Raw genomic sequence first — 10,787 nt, 5'->3', positions numbered from 1 at the left:
TGAACATAACAAAAAAGGGGTGGTGGGAATAAAAAGGACAGCTACTGTTGCTGATCGCACCTAAAGAGACCACGGGGATGTCAGATGGGCAGACATGACGAAGTACATCTATACTAGCCAAAGGACACCCAGTAGAAGTGTGGAGACCTGTAGGACATGCCTAAGGCCTAGTCAGGTATAGCACTGTATACCCTGCTTTCTAAGATGTTACTTTCCAGGTTTACCTTGCTTTCCAATATGTGATCTTCCAGACTGATGTTAAAATATAATTAACTGGTGATGGCTTTGCAAAAGGATTAACTGAAGAGGCCCTTAATATTATATAAACTCTATAATCTTACACATTCAAATTTTTTTGATTTATAAAAATTTTGTACTTACATTTGGGGACAGGCAATACAAAATAGAAAACAATACAAATATGTATAAGGAAAATAAGTCTGTTCAATACAGTGAACAAACCTAACAACTGAGCTTGTTGACCTAAAAAATGAAACAGCCAGTTATTTTACCAGCAAAATGGGTTTATTCGGGAACAACAAACAACTGCAATTAGGGTCAAGCCAGCTATAGTAAAAGCCACAGCCAAGTCCCACAAACAAAGGAGGGAAAGGGAGGAAGTTGGGAGCAGTTGTTTTGAACAAATTTTCATGGAGAAAAGCGAGAGTTCAGAGTGATGAGGGGTTTTCGTTAGCTTAGTAGCTAGGGTCAATTTCCAATTTCCTGTAGGAGATAAAATGTACACCATTCCTATCTATAACTGACAATCCTTCCTGTTATTTACCTAGAGTAACACTGTGTGAGAGCTCCTCCTTCTGGCCTCTCCATTTTAAATAAGGTTTCACTTTTTTTTAATTTTCCAGCTTCCCAGGTAGCACTAGCAGTAAAGAAACTGCCTACCAATGCAGGAGATATGAGACTCAGGTTTGATCTCTGGGTTGGGAAGATCCCCTGGAAAAGGAAATGGCAAACCACTCCAGTACTCTTGCCTAGAAAATCGCTAAGACAGAGGAGCCTGGCAGGCTATAGTCTATGGGGTCGCAAAGAATCAGACGTGACTGAGCGACTAACACACTTAGTAATTTTCACAAGCTCTATACCAACAGAACTCTCTTGTGTGTGCTCTGTTGTGAGGCTCCTCTGTCCATGGAACTTTTCAGGCAAGAATACTGGAGTGGGTTGCCATTTCCTTCTCCAGTAGGTCTTCCCAACCCAGGGAGTGAACCTTGTCTCCTGCATCTCCTGCACTGCAGGCAGATTCTTTACCGCTGAGCCACTGGGAAAGCCCTTCAACACCAATATAGTAATGGAACAAACTGGAATAACATTCAAAAGAACTTGCTGGTAAGAATAATTATATACAGTAACATGCTGAAATATATCTTTGACAATGACACATTTTATTGAATAGGGAATAAGGCAGCTTCCCCAGGGATCTCTGAGAGGCAACTCAAAAACAAAAACTCGTGTAACTGTCTTTTGTATCTAGCACAGAAAAATATATCATACTCTTTTATGGTTTATAAATAATTGCCAGTTTGGCCTAATCACCAAACTTTGGTAATTGTGTCTCTTAGCAAGTATAGATAGGAACTCCCTTCCAATCCAGAAAGCATCCTAGCTCCATTCTAAAAGCAGACATCAGAGCTCGGCTGTGACAGTAAGAAAGAGAAGAGAGTTCAAATGAGCCTGAAAATTCATGATTCAACTTCATTCTGAGTGAGTTCTTTGATTCTGTTCATGCAATGATCAACAGCATTAATAAGTAAAGGAATCCAACTATCTTCTGGCTGTGGGGTCACATGACTTGCTCTGCAAATGCAATGGGAAAAACAGAAGTTAAATTTATTATACTGTCAAGGAAAAGACCTATCCTCAAAAGAGAGCACAGGGAAAACTATAGTAAAAGAGGGCAAGTTTCTCTGCAGAAACTCAGCTGCTCCATAAGCAAAGCTGAAAGAAAACACTACACTCACTTTCTACTCTTTGAAATGGGGGTTTGGGAGTTGAGAATGGCTGTACAGGCTTATTCTCAAAAAGCTATTTGGGGATAAGTCTTCATACTCACTTTGTTATTTCCAGTGCCTTCTTTAAAACGGATACAAGTTTTGCAGACTAGATAAAAAAAGAAACAAGAGAAGTTACTCACCCTGAGCCCTACCACAAAAAGGAAAGGAGAGGAGACTTTCCTGGAGGTCCAGTGGCTGGGACTCTGAGCTCCCAGTGCAGGGGTCCTGGGTTCAATCCCTGGTCAGGGAAGTAGACCCCACAGGCCACAACTAAAAGATCCTGCATGCCCCAACAAAGACCGAAGATACTTTGGGGCGCAGCTAAAACTCAGCACAGCCAAACAAATAAAACAAATATTTAGGGGAAAAAAAATGAAAGGAGGAAAAAAACGGAAAAGAGGAAAAAAGGGGCGGGGGGAGAAGAGCTAAAATATTTTACTTGAATATTAAAATATTTAATACTTTAGCTCTCTTCCCCCACTTTTTTTTCACATTCACTTTTTTAAAACTGGCGTAAGAAATAAACATCCCTAGCAATTCACCATGTCAGTTACCCCAGAAACAATTTTAAGGAATGCATGGAACACTGGTAGCATTCATACATCCTCATGTTATTTTGTCACTGGTATTCTTAAAATTCGTAAGTAAAAAGAAAAACAACAGTTGTTTCTGCTATACATATCCTGAACTATCAGCAGAGCTGGGACAAGAAGTCAATTTTTAAGAAGTGAAAGTGAGAAAAAAGGAAGGAGGAGAGTTAAAATATTACAGTATTTTAATACTCAAGTAATAAGAAGTCATTAAAAAAAACCTTGGAGTAAACAATCAAAAACAAAAATGTTGATTAGGTGGCAGGATCATGGACTCTTTTCTATTTAGCAAAATCTTATTAATACTGCTGCTATAGCATCTTTATAAGCTTTTTTACATTTAAATTTTTTTTAAAGAAAACAAGAAAAGGAAAAATATAACCTAAATTTGTCCTAACTGCTGACAGTTCAGGATATATACAGCAGAAACAACTGGGTTTTTAAAAAAAAAAACTTAAAATTTTAAGAATACCAATAACAAGATAACATGAGGCTGTATGTATCCTACCAATATACCATGCATTCCTTAAAACTGCTTTTAGGTAACTGACATGGCGTATTACTAAGGATGTTTATTTCTTCAGAAGTCAATTTTTTTTAAAGTGAATGTGAAAAAAAAGATAATGTCCAAAAGGATCCTAATTCTACTCTAAGGTGTTTCCATATTGTGAAGATACATTTGATGACTCTATTAATAATTTCCACTATCTAATTTACCAAATATTATTAGGACTGATACATCTGATGGTAAAATATAAGCTATCTGCAATTTTACTTCTCTTTCCAATAAAATGAGACACAATAATAAAGTTTATAAAAAATAAGAGAACAGAATGCTAGCACAGGACCTAGGACTTCAAAGAAAATAATAAAATCAGATTTTTATAAAAAGCTTAACCCTTCATGACCACTCATGGTTAGATCACATGTTGATATTAGAATAGAGAACAGATATAGAATTAGAATAGATATTAAATATATTCTAATATTTTGTATTATAGTATTCTCTATTAGGATAAATAGAGTAGTCACCTTTTGCCTATACTGGAAATTAGAAACTTATAACTTCATGTTGAAAGAATCCTAAAGCACTGTTCTAATTAAGACTTTCTCTCAAGGCATGGTTTTCTAAGGTCTTTGGGTGTGTGCACGCTAAACCACTTCAGCTGTGTCTGACTCTGCACACCTACAGATGGTGGCCCACCAGGCTTCTCCATCCATGGGATTCTCCAAGCAAGAATACTGGTGTGGGTTGCCATGCTCTCCTCCAGAGGATCTTCCTGACCCAGGGATCAGACCATGTCTCTTACGTCTCCCACCCTGGCAAGTGCATTCTTCACCGTAAGCACCACCAAGGAAGCCCCTCTAAGGTCTTTGGGTTTTTCTAAACAATTACCCAAGTGGTTATGGAAGAGAGAGTACTATCAGAGCTCATTGCTATCAGAATTCAAATTCAACAAATATTTATCAAGCACAAACATGGTGACATTACTATTGTACTTGCATCCAAGTGTAACAGATAAACATATTCCCCACAGTTTAAGGAAATACCAGTGATTACTGAAATCCTACCAATTAGGTCTGCAGCTATTCCCTCAAAGCCAGTACTTACATTGATTCGCACAGTCAAAGGGCACACAGGAGGGTAAATGCTCAGAGCCAAGTCATCCACACTAAAGGGAGAAAGAAAAAATAACCATTAACCAAGAAGGAACAAAGCTCATCTAGGTGGTCTCCAGGACACAACTAAGGATGCAACGAGTGAGGAAATAATTCCCAGAAATGCATCAGTTCCTTACACTGGGCAACCAATAAATAACCAATTCAACTTGTATTTATGGAACACATACCTACTCTGTTTTACTAAGAAGTTGAGGGTGGGGGGAACTCCCTTGGCCAGTAGGATGGAACATTATTAATTAAGTTAAAAGTGTTTGGATCTGAAACCATAAGTTTAATAACTGATATAGGCAGGGTTCATCCCTGAATGCCATTAAAGTAGGCACCACTTTAATCAAGCAATCAAGTTAGTGCTGTACCACCAAAAACACGACAAACTAATACCACGTGCCTCTCTGACATGATGCAATGAAAAGCATGAAACACTCAACCAAGCGATATTCTGGCCGAAATGTTTAACCTGAACATAATTATGAGAAAACAACCACATGAATCCAGATTGCTAGATATTTTACAATGTAACTGACTTGGATTCTTTAAGAATGTCAAGAAAATAAAAAAAATTTTTTAATGTCAATGACAAAAAAAGCTAAAAAAGGACAGGGACTGTTTTAGTTGCAAGATACCAAAGAAAAGACAACCAGATGCAGTATGACCCCTTGACAGAACCCTGAATCAAAAAACAAACAACAAAGCTATAGAAGACGTTTTAGAGACAATTTGGGAAATCTGAATATTAGATAATATTATTATACTCAGTATAATCTTTATCGTCAGGGAATGGCAAACCACTCCAGTATTCTTGCCTGGAGAATTCCATGGACAGAGGAACCTGGCAGGCTACAGTCCATGGGGTTGCAAAGAGTCAAACATGACTAAGTGACTATCACAAACAAACACATATTCAATGTAAATTTCTTAAATGTAATACTAAGAGTAAAACTGTTTTTTCTTAGGAAATACATGCTGAAATATTCAGGGAAAAACATCACTGATGTCTGCAACTTACAAATGGTTCAGGGATGAAAATAGCACATCTATTTCAGTTTTTAAAAAGGTACATCTAATTACAGAGAAATAAACCAATACAGAAAAAAAAAAGTGAACAAGAGGTGAACCTAGATGGAAGTACAGGTACTCGCTACAATACTTTTTAACCTTTCCTGCAGGTTTGAAAACTTTCAAAACAAAAAGATGGGGGAAAACCTTGAGGTGACGGCACAAGTTGAGGTCAGAATGCTGCTGCTGGGATGTTTTGAGTGGAGGTCACGCTTACCTAGGGCTGATCTCATCAGAAATGTCCACAATGTCATCCAGCTGGGCCACCTGATCCTTCTTCCCGTTCTCTGCCACTGAGAGCCGAATTTTCTTCAGGCAGGCTTTGGATGCTCTCGCCAGTGCAAGGCATGGGATTATGAGCTCCTGGTCTCCCTCTGACCAATATGAGTCCCGATTGTTTGGACATCCCAATATATCCTCCTCATCAACATGGTTGTCAGAGGTGTCCTCCTCAATGTCATTCAAGAGGCCACAGTAAGGGTCACATTCTTCCACAGCCTAAGATACAACAGGATATATGTGCATGCCAGGAAAAAAAAAAGTAATAATACTTTTAGCATCATGTCGGAGTTGTCCCCAGACTTCAGCCAGCTATTTCTCTAAATGGCTACAGAGCTGAATCACCTCACACATGCTGTTCTAACTCTCCTAGTGCAGCAATGGAACAGAGAGGAATGGTACAAATCACACCCCCACATGGGGGGGGGGGGGGGAGATGGGAGATGGAGGGTGGGAGTGAGGGGGGACCCATGTGGTCCACGCTTGACATATCTTCTCTCTTTATAACCAATCCTCATCTACTAGACACAGAGAGGCCTTCCAATGACCATCAAAGAAAGAGGTCCTCTCACCTGCTCCATCTCCTCATGTGCATCCTTCACAAGATCCACACTCTTTGTCAGCACTGAAAGGGCTGCAGCTTTGTTATCTATGAGTGAAGAACGAGAAGCACTGCAGTTAGTGGAGAATCCCAACAATTCTCGAGTCTGCAAAAAGCAAGTGTTCTCATCTGAAGGGAGTGCCAAGGACAGTAAACAAGGGCAGCAATGAATGTAAAATTCTTCTCATATACATCCTCTGGGTGCCCAGACAGCGGGGCTAAAAAGCTTCCTGTCATTCACCATAGGAAGAAATATAATAGTCACATGATGTTTCTCAGCATGGCACCCTTGGATGACCACTGCTCTTAGCCTAGCAGGCTCTACCCCATAACTGCTTCAGTGTCTCCAAAATACTGCCCCTGGGGCAGGACCGGAAGAGAAAACCACATCTGTTCAACAACAGACAGAGCCACAGCCAGAGGGTGTTTGAATTTAGAAGTTACGTGAACTAAAAAGACTGGCAAAAATAATTAATACCTGTCTTTTCATGTTGGTGATAAACTAGACCTATTTCACTAAGTTCTTTACGTAAGTAAAAATACATACTACTACAAAACTGGCAGCTGGACGTGAGGTCTGTCAGCTTTGGCCAGCAGAGTCAATGTCTACTTTCTATTCTCACTCACCTTTTGGGATCTGAGGTATATGTTGGCAAGCATCCCAGACACTGTTGTAGGGAATCAGGTTCTCAGGGTTGCTGAAACGAATCAATAAGGATGTATCAATAACCTGGGTTCCTGTTTCCTACAAAGGTCCTTCCTGCTGGTCATTAATCTCAGTTATCAGTAACTTTGCTGTTAAAATGACTTTCCCCCGCCTCCCAGAAACAAAGAACCCCATTACCCAATAACTCCAGCTGTGGCATCACTACCTCTGAGCTGGATTGATGTAAAGTGCTTCCACAAGCTGAGCCATGTCATCCACGATGTCCAGAGTGGCGCTCCGCACCAGCTTTCGCAGGGTGATGCCTATAGCCAGACCCAAAGACTAATTAAGCAGCCTGTCTGTCTTTCCAGAAGTCTGGAAAGTCTTCCTGAGAATCTAAGCCCTACAGAATTTGAGGTAATGTGCACCCACATGCTTTAACCAGAGTGCCAACACAGAACCCAGGTCTTATGTATATCCCCATGTCATTTGCTTGCTCCTCCCACCATTCCTTAGTGGTATTTTCCAAAAGAGATCTGAAACAAAACTGTTCCATGACAGCATATATTCATTCATTAAAAAGTAGTTTCTTGGGACTTTCCTGGTGGTCCAGTGGCTAAGACTCTACGCTGCCAATGCAGGGGCCAGGGTTCAATCTCTGGTCAGGGAACTAGATCCTACATGCCACAACTCAGAGTTCACATGCTGCAACTAAAGACCCTACATGCCATAACAAGGACTGAAGAGCACGCCTGCCGCAACCAAGACCTGGCACAGCCACATAAATAAAATAATACACATTTTTAAAAACAGTGATTTCCTGGCATTTGTGGATAAAACACTTCAAGTTTAAACCACATGAGTAACCCTGAAGATCCATGAGACATGTATTCATTTCTAATTGTAACCTGATAATAATCAAGACACGAAGATGCAGGCAGAGCTGGAGGCCACTTAACCTATAAGGGAGCTCAGAAACAGCATGTGATGAGGCGAAGAAGCCTGGGGATGGCACTGATAACCAAGCAGTATCTGTGGTGATTATAATGCATTAGAGACGGAGAAGCCAGTGAGAATTAAAAATATTAAGAGTCAAGTAAGGCAGGGGACATGAGAACACAGTATCTGAACTTTAGCACAAAGGCTTACTTATGGAGGTCACTTATATAACTACCTTTGACTGCACTTAATGGGAGAAAGTTACATTACATGATCAAATTGAGGAAAAGGTAAAATTCTCAGGACATAAGCTGTCACAATAGCAAAGATCTACCCCATAAACTGAACACTTATGTGTATGGAGTGGCTTACCCTGATCCTTGGGAAACAAATAGTACACTGCAATAATTGCCTTGATGGCAGCACGCACTTGTTCACAGAACCTCTGCGTTTCCTAGGAGATGATAAGCCAATTTCAGAAAGAAAAAAAGAAATGGATTAGATTGATGTGGTCAAGCCATCTACAGGGGAAAAGAGCAGACATCTGTACAGCATCATCAAACATTTTCTGAAGTCCTATTATGCATCAGGCTGTGCTGTTCTCATCACATACCAGGGAGGAGTTAGCTGGATACCAAGTACTGAGCAGAAACTCAGTAAGACAAGAAGAAACTGTAGGAAAAACATCCCTGATACTCTATATCCCAAGATATCTGTGATCAGCTTTGAGGTATTCACCATATCTTAGACCAGGAGTTGGCAAACTAGAGCCCAAGGGCCCAATCAGGCTCACTGCCCGTTTTTGCAAATAAAATGTTTCTAGGACACAGCCACACTCATGCGTTTACAAATTGTCTATAATAGTATTCACACTACAGAGGCAGAGTGGAGTAGCTGGACTGCAAAGCCTAAAATGTTTACTATTTGGCCTTTGACAGAAAAGTTGTCAGCTCTATCTTAGACCATTAACCAGTTGTCTATCTCTCTGCCTCTGTCTCTAACAGAATTTCAGTATACCTAAAGGAAATTAGCATGGACTCTACAATGCTCAATGCTGACTATTTTCCTTCTAGGCAGTCACTGGCTTTCCCTTATCTTCCTTGTCCTCACTGCTCTGCTAAATTCCAAGCCAGTGCTATGCAAAATGTGGTCTACAGATGGTGCCAGTCCATAAATGATCTGTCACCAGTCTGAGATGGATAGGTACAAAGATTGAGAGTACTCAGAAACTTTTACACCAATGTGACATTGTTTCAACATCCAAACATATAATTTTGTAAAAATACCACGTTGTAAGGACTGGAATCAAAAAAAAAAAAAAAATTCTTTGGCAGAATTAATGTGCTGAGATCCTAAGAAAGCAACTGTGATTCAAATATATATAATTCATATAAAGCCATATTTTAATTTTTCATCTACGAATGAAAAAACCACTGTCCTGAGCATGTACAGGGTAATCAAATTGACAAAAATTAAAGACAAAGATAAAATATTAAAAGCAACAAGGGAAAAGTGACAAATAACATACAAGAGAACTCCCATAAGGTTACCAGCTGATTTCTCAACAGAAACTATTATCACTTGTGTAAAAAGCAGCAGCCATATGCACTTAAGTGTGAATATGCATAGCATATATATGGAATGATACAAAAGGAACCAAAGACAGGAGATATAAGCTTTTTAGCACATTTAACTTTGATATCTTTTGAACCTTATACTGTCTACATTATTATATATAAATATAATAATATATAATATATATAATAGCATAAAAATAATTCAGTACAAAAGAGTATTATGTAGTATAATAGAAAAGGTGGAGCTCAAACATCAGATAGAACCTAATTTAAGTCCTAGCTCCACTACTTATCTACCTTAAACTGAGCCTCTGAGCCTGCCTGTTCATCTGTCAGAAAAGGATCATGTATGTGAAAACACTTAGCAAATAGAAAGTATATTTTAAAATGCCAGAAAGGAAATAACCAGGATGGACCTCAGAATGAACCAATATTTAGAAGAGCCATCTACCCCATGACAACTACTGCATTTGACAATTTGATCTTCAGAACAATCCTGTGGAGTGAGAACCTTCACCTTACTCGACAGATGAGGAAATTAAATCCCCAGATTTGAGTGTAAAAGGTGGAAAGAAAATGAGAGGCTTCTTAAGGAATACTGAGCAGCACAAGAATCCTAGAAAAGTGAAGCCCACCTGTGGAGACGGCAGCGGAAGTCGAGAGAAGGCTACGGTCAGAGTCGTGGCTTCCCTTGACACTGTCACAGCTGCCTCATCTGGGGGAGTGACAGAGCAGGCGGCAAGAGCCAATATGTTAGTGCCAAAAGGAAAAGGCTGCAACGGCTGCACGGACCTTGAAGATAATGCGTTCCCTCTCCACCCATGCCCGCTGAGACGTCTCAAAAACACCTCCAAAAATCAGTGTTTTATATTTCAACCTCGGAGATACCAAGGATAGGTAAGGAGTATCCCCGCAGAGAGGCTGGGGCGGGGGGGAAGCAGGAAGGAAAGGAGTAGGGAAGAGATGAGAGACAGCAGTCTCCAATAGGAGAGGCACTCACTGAGTCTTCTCCAAAAGGCCTCCCGATCAAACTCCTTGGTGGTTTCCTGGGCTTCGCCGACTAGTGGGTGCGGGGTGTGCGCCGGACGGCGACAAACGAAAGAGCACAGGTAAGCGGAACGACCTCCCGGACCCACCTCCTCTGCCCGGACCCGGCGCCGCGGCCGCCAAGGCCTGGCTCCTTCCCACCCAAGCCCGCCCCTGCGGTCACCCGGCCTCACTAAGTCAGCTCACCCCGCACTCCAGGAAGCAACTGCCGCAGCTCCCCGGCTAGGTGCCGAAGCTGTTCCAGAGGCGGATCCAGGGTGGGGTCTGGGGCTGCAGATACAGCTGCGCTCTCCATCCCAGTACCGCGTTTGGAGCCAGCGGACCAAGCCCCCACAACAGCTTCCGGAGCCGCACCGCTGT

General features: G+C 40.9%; 1 protein-coding gene across 2 annotated transcripts; it reads right to left on the bottom strand.

Moving 5' to 3' along the window:
- Window positions 1-1,379: 1,379 nt before the first annotated feature.
- CCNDBP1 (cyclin D1 binding protein 1) lies at window positions 1,380-10,771 on the bottom strand. Of its 2 annotated transcripts, XM_004010491.6 has the most exons (11): window positions 10,614-10,771; window positions 10,381-10,440; window positions 10,016-10,095; window positions 8,176-8,257; window positions 7,091-7,187; window positions 6,846-6,916; window positions 6,190-6,266; window positions 5,556-5,836; window positions 4,212-4,272; window positions 2,069-2,115; window positions 1,380-1,812 (listed from the first exon to the last, which is right to left on the bottom strand). In XM_004010491.6, exons 1-11 carry the CDS (start codon window positions 10,720-10,722, stop codon window positions 1,698-1,700), a joined length of 1,080 nt encoding a protein of 359 aa, XP_004010540.1. In that variant the 5' UTR covers window positions 10,723-10,771; the 3' UTR covers window positions 1,380-1,697. The 2 variants fall into 2 exon arrangements, with proteins under 2 accessions (XP_004010540.1, XP_042108991.1); XM_042253057.2 differs by lacking the exons at window positions 8,176-8,257; window positions 10,016-10,095.
- Window positions 10,772-10,787: the final 16 nt, after the last annotated feature.

This window comes from Ovis aries, chromosome 7, assembly GCF_016772045.2.
Source record: "Ovis aries strain OAR_USU_Benz2616 breed Rambouillet chromosome 7, ARS-UI_Ramb_v3.0, whole genome shotgun sequence".
Taxonomy (NCBI): Eukaryota; Metazoa; Chordata; class Mammalia; order Artiodactyla; family Bovidae; genus Ovis; species Ovis aries.
The sequence above is the reverse complement of the archived record's forward strand: the minus strand, read 5'-3'. Positions and strand labels throughout refer to the sequence as shown.

Excerpts from the sequence above, each read along its gene's own strand:
- CCNDBP1 (XM_004010491.6), bottom strand. The coding sequence starts at position 10,722 with ATGGAGAGCGCAGCTGTATCTGCAGCCCCAGACCCCACCCTGGATCCG. Across the intron at positions 6,917-7,090 it reads TACATCAATCCAGCTCAGAG|CAACCCTGAGAACCTGATTC; the intron begins GTAGTGATGCCA and ends GATTCGTTTCAG. Across the intron at positions 1,813-2,068 it reads AAGGCACTGGAAATAACAAA|AGCAAGTCATGTGACCCCAC; the intron begins GTGAGTATGAAG and ends TTGCATTTGCAG.